The sequence below is a fragment of the Mugil cephalus genome, chromosome 1 (genome assembly GCF_022458985.1).
Source record: "Mugil cephalus isolate CIBA_MC_2020 chromosome 1, CIBA_Mcephalus_1.1, whole genome shotgun sequence".
NCBI classification, from domain to species: domain Eukaryota; kingdom Metazoa; phylum Chordata; class Actinopteri; order Mugiliformes; family Mugilidae; genus Mugil; species Mugil cephalus.
The window spans coordinates 12,357,244-12,385,082 of record NC_061770.1 but is presented as its reverse complement, the minus strand read 5'-3'; the positions used below and the strand labels follow the sequence as shown (position 1 = coordinate 12,385,082).

Genomic DNA, 27,839 nt, shown 5'->3' with positions numbered 1-27,839 from the left:
CTCTCCATCTCCTCTGTGCGGCTCCACCATTTGGCAGATGTTCCCTGTCACCACAGCCCGGCGTACGTCCTGCCCTCCTCTCGCTGTGGGAGCAGACCGGAATTGCTGATTGACGTAGGGGAAAAACTTTGACGCTTACTGGACTCTAAGCTCTCACACGTAGCAGTCTGTTTTATGGTGGACGCCCAATCACACCTGGAAAAAAAAAAAGCTGCCGTGTCTGTGGGCTAAGGCCAAAGACTGTTTTCAAATGTAGGAAGACAAAAACAAAAAAGAGAGGAGCATAGATTTGTCACAGTGAAAAAGAACAAAGACGAGATACAAAGCGTTTTTAGGAGGAGACACGTGTGGAAAGATATGAAATAGTGAGAAGGACACAAGATAGTCTGCTGCAGTTATTAGAACAAAAAGTCATAAGAGTGGTGGGCACATTGCTTTTGGTGTTTTTTTTTTAAAGCTATTTTATTCCATAGCCTCATACAACCTCTAAAGGCAAAGCATTGATTTATCTTATTTGGTGCAAAAATACAATGATATTATAGAAATCTCATTGATTGCCATGAAGTAAGGATTGTTAGGACTGTACCCCACAATGATGTTGATATTTAATTTGTTTTAGAGTAATTCATCAATATCTCCTGGATAGGTTTGGTCGAGACAGTTGTTGTTGATCCTTCCTGTTTTAGAGACGTTATTAAAGTTTGATTTTGATCAGATTCCTTCAACATTAAAGCTACAGTGTTCAAGTTTTTATTTTTTGTCTCCCCTTTATTAACTTCCAGTGAGACTCATTACACAAACAGCTGAGCTTGTATCCAGAAATACAATGGTGCCCTTAAAGATGTGATTTATATAAATACCAATAAAAAAATCCAACTTTATGAGCAACAGTGTAGTTAAAAGATACAGAGGATTTTCTACACTTTGCATAAACCGATGCTTTATTTTGGTAAACGAACTAATAATGTGGCCTTCTCCGAATGTCTTATCAATGTGTCCAAGAGCAGTGGGTGATATCTATGTCATCCAGTCCCTCTGAGACTAATGCAAAGAGGAAAAGCCCCACCTCTTTTAATCTGTGTTTGTCCTTGCAGGTCATTCTTTTCTTGTTTAGACTTTAATCCCTCCTCTGATCAGAAACTTTTCTTGGATGCTACCAGGGTTTCTCCACCGCATTCCACGTTTAGCAGGTTACTCTGCCTCCGTTTGCAGTGTTGGCTGACTTAGCCTTAGACTTTACCCAGACTTTACCCATCCAAGGGAAATTGCTTGGTCACAGTAGCTCAGTTACACATAAAAACACTCAAGTAAAAAGAAAAATAGGTGAAGGTGAGCTGTTGTGAAGTTGGATAGAGCGGGTTATGAATGAAGTCCTTCAGCGTTCACTGTGGGAGTGGAGCTGCATCCGTTTGTGCCAATTGTTGCTCAAATGTATTTTGATTGCCACCGAAGACACCATATTTAAATCTCCTTTAGGCTTAACTGATTGTAACAAACATTTTCACTGCACGTTAAAGTACCCATCTCCACCTTTGATTTCCATCAGTTGTCTTTTGCATTGTGCTAACATGGAGCATCAGAGCGTTGCTAGCGTGGCAGTAGTTAATCATATTTATCTGAGTGTCCAAATTCTGAGTGTGTGAATCAATCTCCTTGTGCGTTCAAATATTCCTCTACAGAATTACACAAGAATTGCCGTTCACGGTGTCTCTGTGGCCGCTGCGTGACTCAAGAGCTCAAGGCAAAATGGCTAAACATTAGTGTGTAATCTCAACACCAAGCAGTAAATTGAGATTTACTGCTCACCCTTGAATGGCCATTATATAGAAAGTAGTAAATAAGGGTTACTACGCATGGGAGAAGCCGTTGTATTCCAGCAGAATTCACACACGTCCCTCTCAACGTTGCATCAGCTACTCTTGAGACGCGTTTTATTTTGCGTTTGATCTGAAAGCAGAAATGTTCTTTACGAGATTAACTCATCGTGATCAGTCGCTGTGGTTGGCCGTTTGAAGTGGTGATTTGCTGTTTGGTTGTGTACGAAGCATGGGACATAGATACCTTATAAATGCTCCTCTGTGCATCAGCATTAACTGCGTAGCTGCACTTTTTGGCCTCCATCGTTCTCGCTCAAATTCTGGAGTCTTCTCATCGTTGTTTGAACGGGCACTGAATCAGTCGCCTTATTAATTACGCTGGCTTTCTATTCTCCCTCTTTGATGTTCATATTCACCTCACATGAATTAGTAATTTAGGATATTTATAAGCTTTCATCCTCAAAAAAAGTACAAGAAAACATGCTCACCTGGCAGAATCGTTACCAATAATTTCAGAGAACGTCATTTATCATGCATTGTCAGCGCTGACATTACTAATGCCCTTTGAAGAAATTTTTGATCATTAAAAATAAGTTAGGAAAGTTGACAAATACCCAAATCTCTCAACAGATCCAACTGTGACGCGTTATAATTAGATGTGAGTAAGTTGCCTGCTACACCCACAGATGTTCCTATTGAACCTCAACTCCCCACCAGTCCTCAGGAACTGAATTCTTCTCAGATGAGCGGCGAATGTCTTTGTGAAACTCCAGAAAGTCCAGTTGCCTTTCTTAAACGCCTGTCAGCGTCTCAGAACCTCTTTTAATATAAATTAAAAGCTGAGAAATTGGCCAAGGTACAACGTGTTTACCCTTTAAAAGGGATTTAACATTGTCTGTAAGACAATGCTGGGTGAATTTCGGTCTGGAGTCACTCCATTAGGTGATTATTATACTGGGCGAAGATCTGTTGGTCCAGTCAAATCATCTAGGGAAAGTTATGCAGCGATGGACAGAGGGGAACCAGTGACCTCGTCATACGCATCATCTGAGACAAATTAGGTGAAATTATTTCAAAGTGGCTGTCGTCAAAAGGAGCAAGGTGTGTAGATTCAAGTCCCATGACGACTGTAAAAGAGATTGACAGCACAATAACTTTAAAGAACGCACACTCCATAATGAAATCCAAATAACCCCGCCGTGTTGTAGGCTACAATAAACAAATGTGATATTTGTGTTCCACAGATTCAAGATCCTTTATTGTCCTGGTATTGAACACGAAATGAAAAATCTGAAATATAAAGCGTAATATAAAAGTAGAAATAAATACCTATTCGCACACACGTTTACACACTCATACACTCATGCAGACACGCTGCATATCCACTCTTCATTACGCGCTTGTTGTTGTCATCTGCACTGCAGCCATTATTCCACATTAGCGTCAATTTTGATACCATTGAGCAGAAACAAGCAATCGGTTTACTGTGTTTAAGCTAAGCTAATAGGCTGCTGTCCTGTTAGGCTGCTGCTTGATGTATAGGATAGTAGTGATCATCTCATCTCTCTTCAAGTCAACATGCTTCTCAAAACTACTCCTTTAAGGAACAGGCAAACTTCCCTGCTCAGTGTTAGATTCCACTTATGCTGACAGTTGATTTATTTAAGTCTTGCGCACAGACTCTGGTTCTGATCTAAACAGTTTTCTTTTTTTGCATTTAAGACAAATCCTCAAACCGAGCTTCAGCCCGAGTACGATAAGTCTGTTTGGTTTTCTGTCGAAGGAGCTCACACGTGGACTTGAATCCTGACATGAAGTCTCTCAATCTGTAACAAGCTGTCACTGTTATGTAACGCTCCAGCTTTGTTCTGTCCCACACTCTTCATTGCTAGATTTACATCACAGAGGCACTTTTCTTTCCGGTAACTAGTGTAAATGCTGAAAAAAAAACGTCATGGACACGAGCCTCTTCAATGGACATCTGCTCATGTGTATCACCTGACACGAGTTAGTGACAGTTAGGAACGTTTATCTCAGTGCTGAATCTTAGTGCTGACAGATTTGTCTCCTTTCCTTTATTGAATAATCATACGCTCTGGCACCGTTCAACTTGAAATGCAGTGTGCAAAAGTGGCTTTTCGAGAGCATATTTGATGCCTGCAGATGTAGGCCCGCCCTGTCATGTTAGATTTTCTGAAAGCAAAACAACCTACGCAGAGGAACACGGAGATCTTAATTCACAGCGGTTCAAGGAAGCGCAGTCAGAAGCTCTTTGAGTTGTATATATTGTAATTATTTTTAGTAATATGTGATGTTGTTTTTTTTTGTCTTGGAAATTGACAGAAAAAAAATATGGCAAGTGAACACCAAAACGAAATTAAGTTCAGTAGCCCTTCAGTAATTGCAGTGTTTAATATTATAATGTAATTGGGATCATTTGCAACCGCTAGTTTGTGTTTTTTTTTTTTTATTTATTTTGTTGCTTACCACCCTCCAAATCTCGCCTTTCTACTACATTTCTCCACAGAAAAATGAATGTGAATACTTTTTTCTACAGTCTGTTGTGCTCTCTAGATATATCGTTTTATCTGAACAAAGACGTGTTCAGTGTTTCAAAACTGAAGATGTTTCCGAACAAGCTTGTGTTTCATTTTCCATTCACACATGCACAGGGCCGGTTTCTCACAGTGAAAGAACAAAAGCCCATTGATGACCGTCCGTGGAAGTTAGTTCACCAGAACCAGGGTCGGCCCGGTCATTGTTTAACTGGACAGAGAAAATAGAGACAGTGATAGCCAGGAGCCGGACCCTGACCTCCCTGTTACTGTCCTAACAGTAGAGCATTCAGACTCTATCTGATCTCTGACTGAACAAGTGGAGACAACCGTGATTGTCTCCCACACTTAATATCTCTTTAGTTTAGCTCATGAGTCTGGCAGAATAGCCTTTTATGGAAAGACATGATCGTCTGTTTAGTTCAAGGATGTATCTGTGACTCACAAACTTACAGATGGAATAATGAATGTATCCAATGATACTATAGAAGATATTATATCAAAGGGTCCATATCTCTAGGTGTATCAGGCCTTTGTGGACACAAGCTGCCTAGTTGCAGCTACGAGTTATCATTTTGTGAATAAGTGTAAAGTCCAAGGATCTTCACTCTACAAAGATATGAAAACAGACAAAAGGAAGGATTAAAAGGAAACTACTTGCATTTAAGCAACTGGTACCAGCACCTTTTTGTCTTGAATAAACTATTCAGCTCTGTATGATGTTTGCTGAACACTGGAATACCTTCACCTCTAAGGTGTTTCATTTTATTGTGCCAATTAAATATTTATTTCAGAGGCACATTCAGGTATGGGCAGCGTATTATCAGGGGCGGCACAGCCACTGGAATAAAAATAAAAAATCGTAACATTTGTTACATTTATGTGCTCTGTTTTCTGACGGTTTGCATGCCGCGTCCCACCAGTTTGATCGTGGGTTGAAGTGGGCACAACTTTCTAATGAGTCCGTAACCCTCTGCTTCCTGGCCAGAATATCTCAGGGGGTCCCAGGGTGCCCCGGTCCCCTGGTCCCCCAGGGCCCTAAACAGGCTAGAAGCGCCTCTGTCATCCAACATACGGTTGTTACAGCTTACATGCACAAATAATTTAGATGCTTCAAACTGCAGACACAGTTGCTGAATGTTGACAGCAGGAATCCAGCTGTGTTAAAGTTAATGTGTGTGTTTAAAGTTTAGGCTGCCATGTCACTTTGTAAAGGTTAATAACTATGGTATGTGGTTTCATCAGGCAGCTGTTACCTTGACTTTCACCCACTGGTCAAGTGCAGCGACGTGCCATCACGAGTTGAGGGGAGTCAGCTGCCTGTGGCGCCACAGATAGAGTACCCTGTACGAACCATTGCCAATCTGACAGCAGTCCAAAACTGTACCTAGTCATGTCTGACATAAATGAGCATCATATGGAACCGCACCAAACAAATAAAGCCACGTAAAGTCACGTTGGACCCATAGATTTGATTTCGAGGTAGGGATGTATTTATTCTTATTGGACCGAAAATTCCTGTTAATTCTGTTTTTGTATAATGCACGCTGTCATTTTACCAGTTATTTAAAGGGTGTTTTTGTTCAGCTCTAAGGATTAGCTTAGCATAATATTTTTGTGACTGTCTCGTCGAGACAATCAAGGCATAGTCTGAAATGTGACTCCTTATTTCTCCTCTGTAAGTTTAAATATGAATAATATTCTCTAAAATGGGTGATTCTGCTAATGTAAGAAGGAAAAAAAAGTATCTCAAATAACATAAATGTGATGATGTGGATGTAGCGAAAACTTCAATATTGTGTAATATAGATACACCAGAATAAGTCAGCCTATCAGAGCAGTCCACTGTGGGGAATAGCCTGGAATAACAACTTCACTCCCAGCTCAGCAGTCAGAGTCATTAGAGCAAGCTGAGCCTCCGAAACATCATATTCCACCGAGAGACCACCCAGTCCTAAGACTCAAACTCCCAGACAACTTCACTTTCATCCTACCCTGATCCACGAGGTGAATACAAAGCAGCTCTTTGTAGCTGCTGTAAACGGCCAGTTTGATGATTTATCGTGTTGTTTTCTTCATGTGAAGAATTTAGACGTTCGCAATCGGAGCACCGCCTCTTCTCTAACAGAATTCCCTCCTCTTTATCAATTTATCCTGAAAATGGCAAGAAGAAAAGCAACAGTGAGAACCGTTGGTTCCTTTGTAGCGCAGGTGCTTGGTTATTATGAGGTGTTTGTGAGCTGGGTGTACCTTGAGGGAAGAAGTGTGAGAGGCTTGAGTAAACATTTAATATTTTTTTGTGTGTTTGTCTTTTATCTGGAACAGAACAGAGTGTTGCTGTTAAAGGGGATGGAGAGGGATGAACTGTAACTTCGGCACTTAACTTCTGCCTAAAAGCAATAATGTGGTTAGTTTGCAAAGCAGCCTCTCATAAGAGCAGCAAGATCATGAGGCTACAACAGAATCTATCTTGACAGACTTTGAGCTGTGCAATTTTTAAACCAATCAGTAATATATTAGGGACTTCTGGCAGGTGTGATGACAGTCTATGGTGATGCTGATTTGTTAAAGCCCATGCAGACAATGACAGACTGGATTTTTTGCACTAGTTTCTAAGAGAACCACTGGGAATTTAAATAAACAAATGACTGGAATGTCTTAGAAGAGTAGTAGTGCTTATAACCCTGAAGCTCTTTGCGTGTACTAGCACCTTTAGACTTCTTACACTTCAGTTAAAAATAGTTTCACTGAGGTCCAGTATGGTGTAAAACTTTCACACGGCTCCACACGTTCCAGTCAAGTGAACCTTGCTTGAGATAGGTGTTAAAATGCATCATACTCCTGCATGTGTAAACACGTCTACATTAACACTCCTGTCCTGATCACAGATGGTTTACAACTTCAGTCAACCATCTGGCATGCCATCTCATCTCCTTTTTGTAAAGGCTGAGACACAATAGCCCCTGTCTCCATTGTCTGGTGTTCGGCTTCCTCCTGCAAAGTGGTCTCGCTACAAAGTGAAACACCGCAGACCACTAATCATTAACCCCAAAAAGGGGATCAGGCTCAGGGCAGTTGGGCCATCAAGGAAAATGTTGATGACTGTTTACCCTTTAACAGATTCTGAAACCAAAGATTTGATCGAGAGTCGTATTGGACATGTGATTCACGGAGTTTCACAGTGTTGTGCTTTCTGTGATTTCACAACACTAAAGAAAGAGTTGTGGTTTATACTGTCTCAAACTGAAAAGCCTTTATTGTACTGCAGTTAAATCAAACAACACCTTTGAATGGAGTGAGTGCGCAGTTTTAACAGGAATAGTTGAGCTTTGACAATCAATAACAGCTTACTGCTGTAATAGCATGTCAGTTCATTTCACATTTTGAGGCTTACCATGAAGAAACTGATAGATTGATAAGAGTACGAGGACTAGTGTATTGTTAAAAGTGACCTTTATTTTATCTCCTAACCTAGCAGGCAGCAGTCTCCCATGAGGCAGAGAGATAGCTGGAGATGTGAGCCTTGATTTAATTTCCTGACATAATATTCGCAGCCACTCAATAGACGCCGTGCTTCCAGTGACGACGCTGAATTACAATCACACCCTCTTCATTTCAGAGCCCTTCCTCATGGCCGGTCATCATCTCTAACAGCTGAATGAATATTGGCATTGTGGCTGCATTTGAACATTAATGGTCGGTGGTGTCGTTGTTGTGAGAGAAGCGCACTGAACGTCTTCGTCGGGAAAATTCCGATTTCACCTTCAATCTCCTGTGAACACATGATTTGAATATAAAAATTGGCAGGCAAGTTAAATTTTTTTTTCTTTTTCTTTTCCACAGGTACAACCCGCCCCCCTCGAGACGGAGAGGTCCCAGGGGTGGATTACAACTTCCTCTCTGTGGAGGACTTCCTAGAGCTTGAGGAGAGTGGCACACTACTGGAAATAGGAACGTATGACGGTGAGGCTCGCGATGATAATGATCATAACTGGCACTCGATGTGACTCATGATAGCGCAGGTGTCCCCATTCTCCACAGACACAGCGAGCATGCAGCCATCAAAATATATTTTTTCCTACATGCAGGCAGGCTGTGAGACCATGCACTCAGTTGATTCTGATTAGACTGTGCATGATGGGGGAAGATGCATCCAGGAGACAGCAGGTCACTCCACATCTGCCCCTCTCACTCTGATTAGGACAGTGTTGTGCAGCGCTAAGTCTCATACTGACAAAAACCTGTGTGTGTAAAACACATGCGCATGAGTGTGTTTGTTTGTGAGGCTGTGTGTTACACAGGGCTAAGTCTGATTTGTGTGTGTGTGTGTGTGTGTGTGGTGACTGTGTGCATGGTGCTGGAGAGAGGATGTTACGACATTAATCTGCTTGGCACCGGTTCTGCTGTGTGTTGGCACGTTTCTCCCTTTCACGCAGACAATGTCAAATACCTGTCCGCAGGAGTCTGTGTCTGTGTCTGTTAAGTCCAGAGAACTGGAAGAAGAACAGATTATTTTTATTACTTTAAGCAAAAAAAAAAAAAGCAAACAGCCACGTTTGACTGTGATATCTGGAAGTATTTTCCAAACAGTATTTGTGCAGTGGTATTTTGTTTATGAGGTAATAGCCAGAGAGTTGACAGAAAATTTAGAGAGGTGATATGGTCAAATTCAAGGGCTAGTTATGCGCTTCTTATCTTTCTAGCCTAAATTTGCTGGTTAGCTTAGCTTAGCATAAAGCCTTGAGACTGGGAGAGACCGCTAGCCTAGCCCTGTCCAAATCCAACCAAACGTGGCATCTTGCTCTGCTAGCACAAATGATCCTTTTTCTTTTGGACGCAGCCAGACATCTATTCCTCCAGTGCTGAGCTAAACGAAGCTAAGCTAATTTGCGACCTACTGTATTATAGCGACTGTGTTGCTCTGTCACTGACATTTTTGCAAGAATGTTAAAATGTGTATATATATACCTATGTAAACTTTGGCTTTTGTGTAGGTCAAACAAATACAAAATAGACATAACAGATAAGTGAACCTGTCTCATGAGTGTGTATTGTTACCAGTCTAGCTGTTTACCATCCTTATGCTAAGCTATACTGGCTACATAGGGAATGGATAGATAAAATGTGCTTCTTTAAAAAAAAAAAAAAAAAAAAAAAACAAACATACAAAAAACTTGCACTAAAGAAGCATTTGAGCACAGTTTACAAAATACACATTATCATTTATTAGCATCACTGTATGTAGAATGCAATACATTTTAGCCCCAGAACACCACAGAAGACATACAAATATGTTTTGGCCTTTGCCTGCAGCACTGACTAAATAAACAACATTTTCTGTCTGAAAAAAGGTCACTAGAACAAGTTGGATGTTGTGATCTGATCTGTTGTCTTTCTAAATGTGCTTTCAGAGTCCAGACAATACAGCCGTATAACCTCACATACAAACTGGAATCATTTTGCTTTAGCACGGCTGCTTATTTCAATGATTCGTAGTCACATTGTGATCCAGCTTTATGTCTCTTTCCTCTCAGCATAAGAGATTAGGACATTTCATAGATGCTGTGCCTGCTATCTCTCTGTCCCCCCCGCGCTGCCTGTTTTTGTCCCCGGCTTCCTCTCTCCGTCTCCGTTTTTCCTTCTCCCTCCTTCTGTGTCTCTCTCAAGCATGCTAATGACCTTCTTGTTGCCTAGGTAACTATTATGGGACCCCCAAGCCGCCAAGGCAGCCCATCATTGGGACAGTGATTCTCAGTGATGCAGGTTCCCGTCAGTCCACCCCACCACGCACCAAGTCCTACAATGACATGCAAAACGCCCGCGTAGTGCCTGCTGACGACGATGATGACGACCAGGCCACGGAAATGAACAACAGTTTTACAGGTGAGGGCACCGCTGCAGCTCTCCAGCCCCTCTACATCTCTCTCTTCCTCTCTGTTTGCTGAAGTTTCTGCTTCTGCAGCTATTCTTGGTCTCTGAATGTGTAGTATTCTCCACCTGTGCTGCGTTTGCTCTCCACTGGATGCTTGTTTAGGAGCTTCTCTGTGTGAAAGATGAGGAATACAGGAGAGGACAGACAATGTGTGTATGTTTATGATTCTCTTCTGTCGTGCGGTGATGTGTGTCTGGCGGTTACATCATGTCTTTGTGATGCTGATTCCTCTTCTTCTTCCAAACACTGCCATCTGCCTGTGAGGAGGGGTGTAGACGGGGAAGAAGTCATTTACGCTCACAAGATTTGTACTTTTCTCTGCGGATCCTTGTATACATCCATGTCTGTATCTTACTTTTGTAGGTTTTTCATTAATGCTTTCAGTGGGCCAGATGATAAAAGGTTGTGACCTGCCTGTTACATGACAGCACATTTAAAATCTGTTGTGCTTATGTAAAGTTATTCTATAATATGAATTAAAAAAAAACAGGAAAAGGATGACATTATGAGGTTTAAAAGCCAAAGCCTCCGTTCTTTTCCTCTCTTCTTAGAGATCTATCCTGTTTTAGGTGCAGGAGATGGTGGGTTTTTCCTCAATGCTGTGAATCTATGCCCTCTCTGTGTCCCCCGGCCAGGCTGCCAGAGTGTTGAATTTGCATTTGATCAACCCTGAAAGGCCCACGGAAGTGTTGGAGGATATTTGGCCGAGACTGGAGAGTAAAACGGGAATGGGGGTTGGGATAGCTCGGAGGCTTATGTGTGTGTGGAGTGGTAAAAACGGGCGGGGGTCAGAATGAGTTTAGGAAAGGCTGCTGCTGAAAGAATTAGCATATTCCTGTGGCCCTTTTGATTAGAGTAGAGGTGGGCGGCAACCAAACTTAGAATAGGGGGAAGGTGAAGTGCAGGGAATTTGGCGTGGCTAAAGTTTCCTGCTTTTTTCCCTGTTCTTTTCATGCATGCATGAGGCGTAAACTGTGTTCTTGTTCTTTTTTTTGTTCTTGTTCCGTGTTGTGGTTGTTGCGTTACCCAGGATCCTTAGTGCGTAGTCTCTTCCCCTCTCCTTTGTTGTGCACAGGTAACCCTAATGACCAGGATGAGAGCCGCGGCGGCATCCTCCGGCCGTACCCTGCACGTGAAAATGCTCCACCCTTTGGTCTGAACAATGCAGCCGCCTCCACCGCAGAAAGCGGGCAGCAGACCCTCGCAGAGCCGCAGGTCTCTCCAGAAGACCCGCTGGGACCGCTGCCTGAAAACTGGGAGATGGCCTACACGGAGAACGGAGAACTTTACTTCATAGAGTATGTATCAACAGCCTGCAACAGATTAATCCTCTGAACACACTGCCTGAGTAAGCATTTCTCACCATAGCTCATGCTGTAGTTGGTGTTTTCTGTGTTTCACCTGCACTATTATCCCTTTTGTTCGTCCAGTGGCTTGTCTTCCCCAATGATTTGGTTTTTAGGCCTCCCCAGCCAACCTGCCCAGCCCCCTGGGTGCCACTGCTTTCCTGTTAATCCCTGCATGTCCCGATCTCAAAAGGAGATCACAACCTGATCACCTGACTACCTCCACTTCTCTGTCCTCTCTGCAGCACGGCAAAGGCACACCACCAGGACATGGCTGTGTGTTTTCAGAGCTTGTATGTTCACTTCTGCTATCAATGAATTACTGTATGTTCTTGTTTAAGAGTAGCGGGAATAGTCAGGTTGTTTTTGTTGATATCCTGTCTTTGTCACTCTTTTCATTCCTGTTTGCAGCAGACGCCTCTTGTCCTCTGTAAACATGCTGATCCTTTTTTTTTTTTTGCTCTAATTCTTATTGATGCATCCACGCGCCCCTGCTGTGCTTTTATGTGTCAGTTTGACGGCCTGCGCTGAATTATTCTGTTGTCTTGTTTGTTTCCTCAAAGCCACAACACAAAGACCACATCATGGCTGGATCCTCGGTGTAGAGACAAAGCCTCCAGGCCTTTGGAAGAGTGTGACGATGATGGTAAATGTCTAGACGTCATTTACAAATTCAAAGTATGCTTTCACACTTCTCTGTAGTCGTTTGGAAACAGTAGGTGGTGCTTGTGGTCTCCAACATGGGGCTGATTTCTAGTAGTGTTTTTAGTACTTTGATCTGGTTTCGATTGCAAGATTTGTTGATCGGAATTATGTCCTACATTTGTCATGTTGTAAATGCTGCTGTCGTCAAGCCTATTTAAATGTAACTGCCACATAAACATCTGCTAAATTCCAAAGGACACTTCATTCATGGCACAAATTGCAAAATTGCACCATCAAGTGGCGAAACCGAAAGTGGCACTTTTCTCTAGATGGCTCAGGTTGTTTTTTAGATGTTATTCTCTTTGATTATCAGTTTCTAAGGGCTCTCTGTTTCCCCTCTTGCCTTCCTCTGGACTGTCACTTTGCTCATTCCTCATTTGTCCTTGATTTCTCTATCCCCACCTCTCCCCTACTATCCATCCCTTTTCTATTCTTCATTTTGTTTTCTTTGTTTCATCCTGCTTTCACCTTGGAGAAGAAGGGATACATACTGAAGAGCTGGAGACTGATCTAGGTAAGGCTTTAAATGTTTTGGTTCAAAGCCAAGCTTTCAGCTGGGTACCTTCCACCGGATTAAGATAACGGTGTTTCAAACATCAACGTCTTTAATAGGAGATGATCTCAAACGAAATGTGAGCTGCTGTATTCTGTAAGAGGGCCAGAGTAGGATATTTTTCTGATTCAGTTACGAGAACCGTGAGTGGTGCTTTAGAGCAATATTATAATATTTGGACTTTGTGCTCCAGCGGCTCATGCTGTGCATGCTGCAAGCAAAGTATTGATGCAATCGATGCTTGTCTCAGCTGCAGAAAGCGGTGGCACATATCGACAGCTGGTGGTGGTAATGTGCTATAATGGCATTGTGACTGTAAACGAACAAGAATGAATGAAGACCTCATAAAACCATAAAAAAAAGTAATCTAGAGTTTCAGTGGGTTCATTAAGGCCTTCCACAGATGTATTTCCAGGGAAAAGAGGAATTCAGTTCTGGGAAGTTATTTTTACCCTTGCTTTCAGACCGACTGCTAATCTCCAGGAACTTTCCCAGAAATAAAATTCTCCAACTCACATTTATGTTTTCATATCAGAGAAAAAGATTATTCCAATTAATTTGCCCGTGTATCCAATTTGCAAAAGTGTCAGAGTTTCAGCTCCCTCCAAAAATGGACAACAACTCTCACTTATGCCTGGAGCCCTTGACTTTCTGTAGTCAGTCGGATTTCTGTTGTGTGTCTCTTTCCTTATTACAGAACCTGCTGATAGTGTCCATTTGACATGTGAAAGCAGGTAAAACACACGTGTAACTGATACTATTTATTATGGCCCCACTGGCAGTGGTAGCCCACTGGAATGGTTGCAAACCTAAGAATGAATTTCATCAATTACATCTGTGGTTGCCCAGCTTTGGCAAAACCGTTTGTTTGTTAACAATCTGCAGCGGCGTTCAATTTGGCAAGCCCCGCCAGGTTTGGTTGAGAAACGTTAAGTATAAACCAAACAATATGTGTTCTCTGAGAGGCCAGCAGGGTGGTTTTTAATCAAAATGCATTTGAATCGATTTTCTTTGGATCTGTCTTTCAGTTTCAAAATGGCGAATAAAACAAATGGTGGAAACGCTCTCGATCAATTATATTAATAGTTATATCTGTGTCTGTGACAGAAATAACTACAATAATATTTTTCCCTGTGGGTTTTTATTACAGTTCTTGCTCTGCTCGCCAAAGGTCCCTGTAGGCTTTTAGTTTGTAACGGAGCCACACAGCTTTAGTTGATTACATGTAGTCCTGTGAAGTCCACTGTGTGGTTTAGTTATATGTTGTTGATCACACTCAGCCTTTGTTCCTAGCCAAAATCCTCGCCAAAAGGTTGTGTTTTTTAGGACATCTGGGCTCACAAAGTGTGCTTTTGGTGTAATAAAAGTCATGTTTACACCTTCACAGAACGTAGCATGAGCGTCATGAGTCAGTTGCCCGGTATGCGCTATTTGGATCATGTGATGCTGAGGACACAGTTTGATATACTCTGTGTCCGTAAGGGTCACTTCACAGACTCGCAAATTGCTCAGCTGCCGACTCTTATCCCATTTGCAAGTCGCGCAAACAACCCCGTAATGGAACAAGAGCTCAGTCTCAAACAAGACTTCCAATGTCTGGCTGCATGCCTTTAACATTGCTGGCTGCTCCGATGCAGACAGTCTGTGATTATTGATTGTGAAATCCAATCTTTTATAAAAGTGTTTACTGGACTTGGGAGAAGCCCACAGGAACACAAAGAGGTAATGTCTTTGTGTGAAATCAAATACTGTGAGGAGCAGCGCTGATGCCAACATCTTAATGGGAATGTGTCAGTTTAATAGGCCTCATCTGTCCGCCTCCTCTCGTGGAGCAGGGTAGCGTGTGCGTACAGTGTGTCTGGGTGTGTGCACAGAGGCGGGCTGAGTGACTGAGCTGAGGATGCTATGCTGACATTTAGTTTTTTACAGTGTTTTAAATGACCAGACCTATGGTCTGCATTCTGCTTTCCCATATAGACTCTTTCGAAGATACTGTTGTATTTCAGTTTTTACTCGTGCTTTTGATCATAATGAGTGCAGTAAAAGTGGTGGTTGGCAGCAGGGGAGGTCGTTATCATTGATAGGTCTGACGTGTTGATCAGAGATAAATATGCACCGCTGGCGCAACTAGAATCTTCTCTGCCTGTTAGAGACACTTCAGGCTCCAAACGGGCTTTCACTTACTCAATTAAACAGAAAATGTAAAGAAAGAATTTAAAAGTGCTGCAAGTTCTTAACCACAACTGGAATTTCAGGAACACAATAAAAGAAAAAAGGGTTGCTTTCGAAGTAAAATAGGAACGCCCATTAAGGATCGTGTTGTGTGGTAGTTAAAATGTTATTTTGTACCTGATGTTATTGTTTGGGAGAATCCAAAACAACATCTGGACATGGTAAACCGCCATACTACCTCACTTAGCTCCACTAATAACCAAAGTAAAAGTGTTGTCTAATGCTGTGCACCTTGTGTATTTCAGAGCTGCCTCCGGGATGGGAGAGAATAGACGACCCAGTGTACGGCGTGTACTACGTGGAGTAAGCTAATTATCTTATTGATGCATCACCTCACAAAGACAAACGGGGTTCCTCCAAATTAAAGACCCTCCCGCAAGTCTTTTTAAGAACACATCGATAAGAGCACACGTGACATTTTATACACAAGAGCTGTGCCCTTTCCCCTAACCTCACTTCGCCCTTTTGTCTCCTTTCCCTGTGCCCCTGTTTCTCAGTCACATAAACAGGAAGACGCAGTATGAAAACCCAGTGGTGGAGGCGCGGCGTAGAAAAATCCTGGAGCAGCAGCAGCCGCAGCCTCCAGAAGGTGAGCGGTATATTCGAGGTTCGTTTCCTGCCCTGGCACGGCACCATTTCTTTCTTTCTTCATGTCTGTCAGTGTCATGTCCTTCTACTTCCGTCTGGTGCTTTCCGGGGTTTCGGCCAGACTTGACATGACTTCATTTACCTTGTCTATACATAATAAAAATAACCAAAAAAAAAATAATCAAAAAGTCAAACCTTGATCCTCTCTGGAGGTTTTACGAAACTAAAGCTGGCCCAAGCCCCGGCGTCGTGGTTGTTGATGAGGTTTTAATTTACGTGAGTTACGATCATAAATGCTCTATGCCATGTTGTATTTGATCATTTAATTTGTGTTACCATGAAAACACGAGGGAGAGGTTTTTAATTTAGCCCTGAGGTTATAAACGATACCGGTTCATGACAGTGCAGTAAAACAACATGAATAACAACCACTGTAAAATAAATAATAATGATAATGATAGCTTGCTACTCCTCAGTCATAAAAAAATAATAAATAATCATCTGAAAACCAAACTAAAATAATAACCTTACACATTGTATTTATCATTTTAAGCTTTAATCAGTCCAGCATTGATCTATTAATAGCTTTCTATACATCCCTGAGTATATTTAAAGCATTAACTTTTAATAACTGATTAAATATACCGTTAACATTGCTAGTTAGTCAAAATCTAAAAGAACAGAAATGCTCTACTCACTGCCTGTATGTGACCCTCTGTTTTTACACATCCCATAGTCAAATAGTAGTAGAGGTAGAGGTGACATCAGCTACCGATTATTCATTAGTTTGACAGCACTAAGACTCATGTTTAATACTTATATCCCCTTAACACTCCATTTTGCCGAGTGGTGACATCAAACTCACAACATTCAACCGCACCCGCCAATCATTGTATTATTTTTGCATTGTAACTGCTGAGACATGATATAGTTTATTTCTTTTTTAAAACAACAACATTAAGTAATGGGAACAGGGACAAACTATGACAAATAATAGTATAGACAACGATAAATGAAGAGCTGATAGCGACTGAATCATGTGCCAATTGTGTGTAGTATTTGCTTTAAGCTCAGTGTCTGTGTCTGTGTATGTGTGCAGTCGTATCTCATGTAAATACACGTTTTACGTTTGAGTGTGTGTGGATTAACGCGTGGAGGATTGTGTCTGTGCAGAGTGGATAGAGGAGCACTCCTCAGCTGCAGCACCACTGGGAAGCTATGCTCCGAACCACCTGGAGACCTACAGGGACCCACAAGTCCCACCAACTCTACCTCCCGGCCCTGCAGGAGTCAAACGTAAATCTTTATGTTTATAAACCCCTGTATGTGTTGCATTAGTATCAATTCATGCACTATAACGCAAGTGGAAAATGTACAAGCAGCAAGAAAATACAATAAATTCCATTGTTGGTCTTAGCAGCCATTTGAGGAATCCTTACCTTCCACATATGAAAATGCAGTCTGCAAAAGCTGATCTGAGAAATAAGATTAAATGTGTTGATTGTAATACACAAGAATGCACATGAAGATAAGAGTTAATTCTTCCATGCCCTGCAGGGGGGAAACCTTTCTTCACAAGAAACCCAGCGGAGCTGAAAGGAACCTTCATCAACACAAAGCTGAAGAAAAGCCGCCGTGGCTTTGGCTTCACCGTGGTCGGAGGCGACGAGCCGGATGAGTTTCTGCAGATCAAAAGTCTGGTGCTGGACGGGCCTGCTGCTGTGGATGGCAAGATGGAGACAGGTGCAGTACACGAACACCGACCACAGGGGGCACTGTTTTCATTCAGCTACAACGGTGGTGCTCATTTACATCATTTAATTTCACAGAAATGTCCCCATCACTGTAGACAAATACACCGCAAACTGTGTAATTTGAGTTTGACCTGATTTCTGTTTTTCAGCTGTGTGAAGGACTTACTTTCTAACGGCATGCTCTTCCTTCGTGCAGGTGATGTGATAGTCAGTGTGAATGACACCATTGTGCTGGGCTACACCCACGCTCAGGTGGTGAAGATCTTCCAGTCCATCCCCATCGGCTCAATGGTGGACCTGGCCTTGTGCCGTGGCTACCCGCTGCCCTTTGACCCCGACGACCCAAACACTAGCCTCGTGACCTCAGTGGCCATCCTAGACAAGGAGCCCATCATTGTTAACGGACAAGAGACGTTTGAATCGCCTTCCAGCCAATCCGGACCCATTAACGGCATGCGCGAGCCACGGCCACACAGCCCCTCAGCCGAGGTGGCGTCCAATGGCTCCCATGGCTACTCCAGCGATGTGGTCACCCTGGCCTCGTCCATAGCCACCCAGCCCGAGCTGATCACCATCCACATGGAGAAGGGAGACAAAGGTTTTGGCTTCACGATCGCCGACAGCCTGACGGGAGGAGGGCAGAGGGTCAAGCAGATAGTGGACTATCCACGGTGCCGTGGCCTCAAAGAGGGGGACATTCTGATGGAGGTCAACAAGAGGAACGTCCAAAACATGAGTCACAACCAGGTGGTGGACCTGCTGAGCAAATGTCCCAGAGGCAGTGAAGTCACCATGCTGGTGCAAAGAGGTGTGTATTACATGTCGGTGTCTGGCATTTTTCAGCAGGTGTAGATAAATGGCTGCAGGGACTGAAGTTTTGACACGAAAGGCTGTGAGATCTAACACTCAAACAAAACAATGTACTGTTGTCTGCTGGGTTTCAAGAGCTAGCGTAGAACGAGTGACATAATGAACAGGCAGGAGAGAAAAGTGAGGGGCGAGGGAGAGAGAGAGTGGGTGGCAGGTTGAAAATGCTCGCGCTGGATGGGACGGAACGAGGAGTGAGGAGAGGTGAAGAGACGATGGGAAGAACTAGTGTGGCGGCGGCGGTGGTGGTGGTGGTGGTGGATGAGCAGATGAGTTCAGGAAGGAGTGGGAGGATGAGTGATGAATGAGAGGGAGGAGAAGAGGAGGACACTGGGTCAGGGACTCGTATGTCAGAGACTTTGTCATTTGTCACTTTCGCATGTTGCCTATATGATAAGTCAGGAGTCGTGAAGGTTGAGCCCGTTCATAGCCTCCTGGGAACGTTCGTCGTTAACGTAATAAGTTAATAGTATCCTGATTTTTAAGTTTGCTGATTTTTAATGGTTCCTTAACGTCTCAGGCTACTTGCTACCACCCGTACACCAGCACGGTATACAGGTATGGCCTGGAATGACACACAGATAAATGTTTTTCTCATCGAAATGTCAACCAAATAAATTGCGTGGCCGAGGTGTAAAGTATTCACCTGGACACTGAATGACATTCGAGGTCCCCCATTTGTGTCCAGCCCTTATTGTTTGCTAAATTGCCGTTCACGTTGGCTGACCCACATTTCTGAAAGGGGCAGGTTGGGATATGCACCCCACATCAATTATGTCCTCTAATGAGCTGACCTTGTGCTCTGCTGCTGGAATAACACTGCTGTATTGTGTTAAATGTCAGCATCAATACAGACCTGTGTGTGTGTGTGTGTGTGTGAGAGAGAGAGAGAGAGAGAGAGAGAGAGGGAGAGAATAATATGGATGCGGGGGCAGTATTCCTGATACCAGAGCACAGAGGGAGAGGTATAAAGAATGAGAAGGAAGGATAGGAGGGAGGAGTCGGGCAGTCTGGTTGACTGACAGCAGCGTAGATCATCTCTGTTAGCCTGTCATTACTGTGGGCTCAGGGGAGTGACCAGGTGATGGGGGACAGAGAGTACACACCCACAGGCAGCCACGGGGTTGGCATTTAGACAAACTGAGCTGTCTAAAGTCATTTTTTAGCAATGCTTCGCTACAAATGGTGTAATGTATGCAGATGTATTTAGTCTTTTGTTTTAGAGAAGAACTTAAATGTCTACAAATATTTGGAGGGATTCTACTAGAATAAAATACCTTTTAGCAATAAATCCTTATTAGGGTTAGGACACATTCATTTTTACACTACTCACGTAAGATGTTTAGTTAGTTGATGAATCTGTCTCGTAATGACGTGGCTCATAGTCAAAACACGAGACATAGCAATCCGAAGCTAACCAGCAAATATCACCAACTAGTCCAACAGTAGGATAGCCAGCTTAGTGTCTATTAGCTTGTAGCTTTCAGTTAGCTCTCATCAGTGACTAAAAGTCAGACGGGGTTTTAGTCTCGTCCGGCCCCTTGCTTGCTCTTTGTTAACTTCCTCTTTGGAGTCTAGAACAAGCTTCTTCCAATAACAACCTGAAGATCCATAGTGCAGTAAAGCATGACACATTTCTCAATGGCGACCAGCCCACGTTCCATAATACCAGTACAGGCATTAGGGGGAAACAGTGATCGTGAATGAGACCACGATCTCCGTATTAGTCAGTCAGTGGTCGTGATTGTTCTGTTATTTTAAGGTTTGACTTTTAAATCAGACATGTCTCATTAAAGACTAAATAACAGGAAGTCAGGACGAGCATTCACACACAGGTTTGACTCACAGCCCTTACCTCGTATAAAGACTAAATTGACTATTTACATGACGCCAACTGAACCTCTCGACCTCGCCGTGTACGCTAACAAACCACTCCGAGCCTCTAGCATAAATTCAAACACTGGCAAAAGAAGTAGGATCAAAATAGCACTGTGTGACTCACACCATGGGACTAAAACTTTATCAGACTGATGTCGCGACTTCCAGACATTTACTCTGATAATCGTACAGTGTAAAGACACTATTAGTCAGAGAAAATTAGATTTCAGGTCATTTGAATGGCTCCTTGCCTGGTTCAGTATGATAATTTGACCTTTTTTTTTTTTTTAACTTATTCTAGATTTAACATCCTAAGGTTTTGGACAACTGATCAGACAAAGCATGCCATTTAGGAAAATGCACCCGGCGCTCTGTGAAATGACATGTGACTGGAATCAACTATTTATTTATTAATTTAGACACTGATAAATGAGCCCAAACTACACATGACAAATGAATAAAAACCATTAGCTGAAGCTGCACTTGATAATAACAGCTCTATGGATCAAGTTCTCAGCCTGATGTTTTTGTCTGATAAGGATACTGTGACCTTTCAGGTGACTGCTAGCTGCTGCAGAACTGTTCACAAACAAGAGGTCTGGGAACTAAAAGGATTGCGATAAGAAGAAAATAGAGGATGGGAAATTGGAGAGCCACGGATCATGTTTAGGGAGAGTGGAGGTGGAGGATTAGAGAAGAGAGTGTGAGAATTGCTGAACAGCACTGGAAGTTCAGTGAGGGGAGCGTATATGAGGGGATTGCTTTTTGAGATGCACGGGCGGAGGAGGAGGAGGAGGAGGAGGAAAGGATAAGGTGGACTTCAGCTAGAGGAAGGGAAAACCTTGTGTTCATCTGTGACTCATCAATCTGCACCGTCTGACTCAGAGTCAGCAGGGTACATTTTTAAGAAAGGGGCCCAAAGCACAAGGTCAGAGCGGCAATCAGTGACGTTTCCTCTCAAACCCTTGTTTTTATTTGTTTCCCACAGTTAGATTCTCATTTTGAATATGTCCCCGTGAGCGACATTTTCTGTGGTAAAATTATTAATATATATGCGCAAAGTTAAAAAACAGCCCTAGAGTTTGCTGTGTTATAAGCTGCACAGAACAAAGACAGAACAACATCTTCTGTTACGCTACACCCGGTTATTCCTATTGCTCTGAGGCAGAGCTGCACTGAACTGAACGCTGTCACAACAGTTTGCTGGTGGCTTATCTCAGGTAGATACACAATAAATTCAGAAACTTTACAAGTGGGGAAAAAAAATAAAAAATCCAGGTTTTTCAGAAGACTGTGGAGCATTTTGTACATCTGCCACAGAAGTATTTGAAATTATCAGAGCCACATTTTGATCCACATTTCTTGGATTGTTTAACAAACGGTCTCTTTAGGTGCATATTTGTGGTCATCAAACTTCTAGAGGAAGGCAGCAAGTAATGCAGTGTAGACTCAAAGGTTTGTCTAGCTAGATGAATATTTTCAAACCTGAAAGCAATGTGTTTTTTTCTTAATTGTTTACACCCCTCCAGATCTAATGGCTGTTGGCGTTTCAGGTATCTGCTTAAATATCTACTACTACTTTAATAACCAATAAAATTTTAACGATAACATCTGGCGCGCTCACTCACAGGATCCTCCTCTGTAAAGGAGGCCAGGCCAGCTATGACTCCTCCATCTTGCCTTTTCCACCGTTGTTGCCATGACAATCGTGCACGGCGCTCCTGTCCCCCAAGAGACGGAGAGAAAATAGAGAGAAAATGAAAAGACAGAGAGGAGGGGAATAAAGTGTAGAGGAAAATGAAGGAATGAAATATGATGATGACGGATGCAGGGGAGGGGTGAGGCCGTGTAATTTAGAGGAGATGAAGAGAGAGCACTGTCGGATAATGGGACAATCTTATAAGTAGAGCAAGGACAAATGTTTACAGGTTTAGCTGCACAAAAGAGAGTGTTGCTTACGTCGCACGCCCTCTAACTATGTACATATGTATAGTAAACCTGGAGGAAGGACTCTGCGCGGGCTTTTCATAGACCCACCAAGGCCACGGTTTCAGCAGCACGTTGAAATAATGGAACATTCACAGCGCTGCAGATTCTGTTTAAAGAGCTCGCTCTGCGCTGTCCCTCCAGGATGAAAGAATGACCACGTGCTTTGTACCAGCACAAAAACGCCTAAAGTGTACATTCATTGTTTTTGAACAGGTGCAAAGCAATAACAGAGCACCAGGTTTCTGAAATTCAATATCTTTTCTTGAGACATGTGACGAGGCAAGTGGAGACAGAAATGCGCCCGGAAACAGTCCTTGACCGTTGGTACACGCAAATTATTAAACTTCTTGAGCAAATACGCTACTTTCCATGGGCTAAAATTGCCAAATTTATAATATGTGTTATTTGAAGTCCTTTGTGTGTGTCATGATGTGACTCTGGCGTTGTTCAGCGTTTACTCCGTTTGCGTCTTGCGCTGCTTGGGTCAACAATTAACCGACGCTGCTTGCTTTCACTTCCTATCTGTTGGCTTCCGTTCTCATTTTAATAATAATGGACACTCTCAAGTTTGCCTCAGCATTAGAAAAAAGAGGCCTTTTTAAGTCAGAGTCAACTGAGAGTGTTGTCGTCAGGTACTGAGCTTGGCTTTGTCTTCATTCAGAAGCTTTAGCTGTGTAAAAAAAATAAAAATAGCAGGATTATGGCTCAGGTGCATAATCTAAATCTCAACGTGTTTGTGTGTCTGTGTGCAGTATATAAACGCTCACCTTTGTGCGTGCCTGCCATGCAGATATTACATATGCATGGCATGCGTGTATTTATGGATGCTTCCTCGAGGATGCATGCCTGCACATGCAATTCCCACATCAACTGTATTTCACGAGCTTCAGCGTTACACAAAGTCACATTCAACCACATTCAGCTAGGGCTTACGTACAACATTTTCAACAGTATCACAATGATTAAGTGAGTTAAGTAGATTTAAATGCTGCATCAACACACACACTGGGATGTAAATCAGCTGTTCTAGCTCACAAAAGCCAACGTGAGCAAATTTACAGTTAGGTCCCTGAACTTTTACCCCCTTAGGTTCAAAATGTTTAACCGTACGGCCACAGCTATATTCAGGTTCTACACATTTATAATTTGTAGGTTTCCTGAGGATGTTCCCAAGTTTTTTCTCTTACCTTCAACACTGAGCAATTTAGAGTTCAAGGGTCACATTACCTGCCGCTGTAACACAATTATTGTCTCCTGTGTAAGACACGCCCACAAATACGCTACCAATAAAAAACCAAACATCAGCCACCGCGTCAGCGGCCTGAGACGTTCCCGCTCGTACCCCGTAATCCGAGGAAGGGAGAGTGTGAGATAGAGAAAGAGAGAGGAGGAGAAAATAGGGATAAATTATGAATCGTGTGGAGAGAGGGGCTTTGCAGCAACAGAGAATTTTAACATTTAATGATTTTTTTGCCAGTGCAGCAGAAAGAGCCTAAGATGGATGCTCGCATGTTGTTGCGTGTGTTAATGTCACTGGAACGCTCCCATTAATGCTCCCCGTACACGATGGGCGTCGCAAGTCTTTGGTAATAATACATTTTCATTGGCCTCCATGGCAGAAAATGAAGGAGAAGGACGTCATAACGGATCAGGGGCCTACAATTAATTTAAATGTGATGTGCTGCTGCTGCTCACTGCTTATATGTAACAAAGCAGGCTGCTGCCGTTGCATATGGAACTACTTGATTGCCGTGGCAACGGCAACGCCTTGTGCTGTCGCCGCCTCATCTCGCACGTGTGTTCGTTTGTCTGTTTTTCCAGAAGCTGTAACAACTTTGTGACATTTGACTTTTTGGGGAAACCGATGCGGTCTGGGTCAAGTGGTCGGTATTAATGCGTTTGATGTAGAAGAATCTATACAGCGAATGGATGCAAATAAAGGCAGTGAAGTGGGAATGCGTATTATTCCCTTACACTGGTACGCTGTTAATCATCTCCCCTGAGAAGTGCCACCCAGTATTAATATTTAATTAGCACAAATGAGACTGATCTTCTCGGCAACTCTCTACAGTACGTCAACTACTGTGGAAGTGTGGCAGAACGAGTGGTGGTGAAGGAAAGACGAGAAGGGGGAGGGAACGAGGGAAAAAAAAGGGGCACAGAGAGAAGATGAGCTTCTCGGTGTAAGCCTTGAGCAAAGCAGTGGAGTTGAGAGGAGAGGAAGCAGCTCTGAAGATGTGCGTAGTAAGGCAGAAGCTCGGGCTATCCTTTTATATGATGCTCAAACTGCTGAGCTCCTTCTCTGTGCTTAGTGGCGGATATTGTGGCGCGTCTATCTTGGAGACGGCTGCCGAGCAGACTGTGAGGGACCTGTAGCTCGTAGCGGCGGTCCGAGGCTGCTGCAGCATCGGCCGGCCTGTCTAATGCAGACACATCGGTAGCTCCTCTTCCAATAGCACGGGTGAGAGCTCTGAGTGGAGCGAGACACAGCACAGGGGGAGGAGATCACTTAGATTAGCGAGCAGCCTAGCGCAGTGTGTTGCTCAGAGAGAGAAAGCAACAGAGAGGGGGAGGAAGAGGCGAGAGAGCCTGGCCAGTTGCGCTCCGTTCTGCTGCAGGAACCGAGGGCTCATCGGTTTGTCCCGGGGAGCTTTTCATCAGACGGGACGAGGGCAGTGCACCGCAGGTCATTGATGCTCTCTCTGTCTCTCTGCCGATGTTTTGCAGGAGTGGTGCCGGCCAAGAGGAGCCCGAAGCTGGTGGTGAGTACCATGATCTTCTGCTCTCTTGAATGTGTGCATTTCCACACGCCTGCTCCTGACAGAGAGGAGTGCTATTTAAAGAACAAAAGGCACAGACGTGCGATATCAAACTCTTCCCCTACTGTTCTGCGTCCAGATCTTCCCATTTCCCCCGCTGCCGTCATCCATTTTCACGTCTTTCTCAGAACCGTCACTTTGATTGTTGTTGCATGCTTTTATCTGTCACAGCTTCTCTTCGCTTCCCTTGCCTCGGCGCTGTCTTCTTCTCTTCTCTTGCTTTCCCTCTGCATCCCTCCGCTCCTGCCATGCTGTCATCCGGTGACTGATTAAGCATAGCCTAAGCAGAACAGTGGAACAGTGACCAGCTGTTGAGGAGGGCAGGCAGCCACAGCGGAGGGAAGATGGGAGGACGGGGCAGGAAGGGAAGGAAGGCAAAAGAGATGAGGACGAGGGAGGGGAAGCGTTTTGTCCCACAGCAGTGAATCACTGTGATAGCCCGCAGATACAGAGGGAGCACTGGGGCTAACGCACAGGGAGAAGAGGGCAATGATGCCAGAGTGGGGTGGACGAGGGGAATCGGGGGAAGCTAGGGGAGAGATTGCAACAGATTGCAGTGCGACTTGCGGTTGTGATTGATAAGAGAGGCAGAGGAAAGGCGAAGAGCCAGAAGGACTTCTGTGAGCAGCGCGGGGGTCTCCTAGGGGACAGTGCAGTTATTCAGGAGTTTAAAGAGCAAATGCCTCCTCGTTTTTACGACTCATCTCAACCAGATAAAAAAATCAATAGTGAGTCAGGAGAGACGCCGGTGTGGCTTTAAATTACAGTCACCCTATTTCACCCTGGGAGTCGCAGCTGAAGGATGTTTCCTTTGAGCGGGCTCATTCAAGGTCGGCGACGGGTTCGATTCCCACCGAGGAAGAAAACCTTGCCTCATGACTCTTGATCAACATTAAAGCCCCCCCCACACCCACACACACACACACACTCAGCTGGCTGGATATTAGGATTAGGATTAGTTTGGAATGGTATCCGTCAGAGCTGTGGGTGTTACCTATTCAGGTCACATGGTGGGTGGAGGAGGGTGGGCGCTGCATGGGGGTCGAGTAGGACCAATAGTGGCCCTGCCTGGCTGTCACCCTGGATTAGCTCAACGTAGAGGAAAAGCCCGTCCCACCCCCCTCCCCGCGTTATGTCAGTGAAATGTCACACTGCATGCAGCTTCATGTCATCCCAGAACAACCCCTTTGCCTCCAGTTCAGCGTCTAAATAGATGCTCACAGTAAACTCCCATATGCAAAAGAGACTGCGCTGTCTCTACTCATTAAGCTCTTAAGTCTCCAGTGATCAAATAAGAAGTCAGTTTTGCATTGGCTGATGTCCTCATTAAGAAGCGTTACTGGAATGCTGACCCTCAATCTCATACGGTGTGATGAGTGCGAGAGACTGGGAGACCGTTTCATGCATTGGTTTATTATTCACACCGGATAAAAAAATTATTCAGTTGTCAAATTTGTCCTTTTTTTCCCCTGTCAGTAATTACATTTTCTCAGCAAGGCTGATTTATTTTTTTATTTTTTTATGAGGTTCTAATGTGCAACTGTAAATAATAACGTGGCAGTATATACATTTTATGTTTGTAGAATCAGAATAAACAGATTACAGAAAATGAAAGGTGCACAGCAGCGCAATACAAGCCACTGAAAAATGCAAAACCAGTGCAGAGGGTTGGTGTCAGTAGGGCTGCGTTGCTTGAGGCGCAGGTGACAAAATGAAATATGATGCAGGAAGTGTAGTTTGAGTAACAGACATTTGAAGTCTTATGAAATGTCAAAACACTGCACAGTGTAGTATGCAGGGTTTTTTTTCTCCCCCCACCACCATGAGCTACCATGTGTCCTAAATATCTCGCATCGTAAAAGCTGTCATTCCCTTTTTAAAACATTTTAAGCAACCTCCGCTTTGAGGTTTTTACGATTTTTCCTGTCAAACCAGATTTTACACATTCCCGTTTCTGCCGAGGCCAACCTTGATTCTGTTTCCATGCAGAGGACCTTCTGCAATAAACAAAGAATCATGGGATTCATGAAAAGCAATATTTCTCTTCATTAAAATTCCCTCATATTTCAATCTGTCTCGCAACCATGGAAACCAAGTTATTTCTCCTCACACTCCAGCAGATGTTTTCAGTCAGAAATGTTTTCCTGCAGTATCTTAAAAAGATGACCTTGGACGCCTTTTCCTTCTCTTTGTCCTCCAACACTTTTCTCACTGATCTCTTTTGTCCTCTATCTCACACTTGTCACTGACTCACTTATCGCTCTTACCTGTTTTTCTTTCCTTCTCTCTCTCTCTCTCTCTCTCTCTCTCTGCCCTCATCTACATCTTCTGTGTATTTGTGTGTATCCACCCCCATCCTTTAAACTCATGCTCTTCTCTCTCTCTCTGTTTTCTGTCCACCCCAGCACCAGTTAGAAAGGAAGGACAGCCAGAACAGCTCCCAGCATAGTGTGTGCAGCCACCGCAGCGCCCACACCGATTCTCCCAGCCACCCACCCTCAGCCATGCCCAGCGAGGCAGTGGTTCCCACTCCCGCTGCGCCCACCCAGCCCCTGCCAGGCCTGCCCCCTCAGGACCCTGCAGATGGCACCCTCACCCTCCAGAAGAAGCCGGATCCCTTTAAGATCTGGGCGCAGTCCAGGAGCATGTACGAGAGTCGACGTGAGTGGAATTTTTTTATTTTTTTTTAATGTCTGTTTCTGGAAGATTTTATCTGATTATAGAGTTGATACAGTCAACAAGTTGTGGCTTGTGTAAACAGCCTGAGATCATCTTCTTCGCCTACCGCTTATCCTCACTGGGAT

At 43.7% G+C, this 27,839-nt stretch overlaps 1 protein-coding gene across 17 annotated transcripts in view; it reads left to right on the top strand.

The window, feature by feature from the left end:
• Nucleotides 1-27,839, top strand: part of LOC124996960 (membrane-associated guanylate kinase, WW and PDZ domain-containing protein 1-like) — a 90,211-nt gene that overhangs the window by 48,065 nt on the left and 14,307 nt on the right. For 5 of the 17 annotated variants that reach the window (XM_047570438.1, XM_047570404.1, XM_047570521.1 and 2 more), the window contains 13 exons: nt 8,216-8,335; nt 10,067-10,255; nt 11,335-11,602; nt 11,896-11,943; nt 12,214-12,296; nt 12,831-12,869; nt 15,386-15,443; nt 15,638-15,747; nt 16,902-17,024; nt 17,286-17,471; nt 17,679-18,290; nt 24,944-24,978; nt 27,441-27,696. In XM_047570438.1, coding sequence (XP_047426394.1) covers nt 8,216-8,335; nt 10,067-10,255; nt 11,335-11,602; nt 11,896-11,943; nt 12,214-12,296; nt 12,831-12,869; nt 15,386-15,443; nt 15,638-15,747; nt 16,902-17,024; nt 17,286-17,471; nt 17,679-18,290; nt 24,944-24,978; nt 27,441-27,696 — 2,127 coding nt within the window. The remainder of the gene's footprint in view (nt 1-8,215; nt 8,336-10,066; nt 10,256-11,334; nt 11,603-11,895; nt 11,944-12,213; nt 12,297-12,830; nt 12,870-15,385; nt 15,444-15,637; nt 15,748-16,901; nt 17,025-17,285; nt 17,472-17,678; nt 18,291-24,943; nt 24,979-27,440; nt 27,697-27,839) is intronic. The other 12 variants (XM_047570539.1, XM_047570494.1, XM_047570530.1 and 9 more) reach the window with 10 other exon arrangements.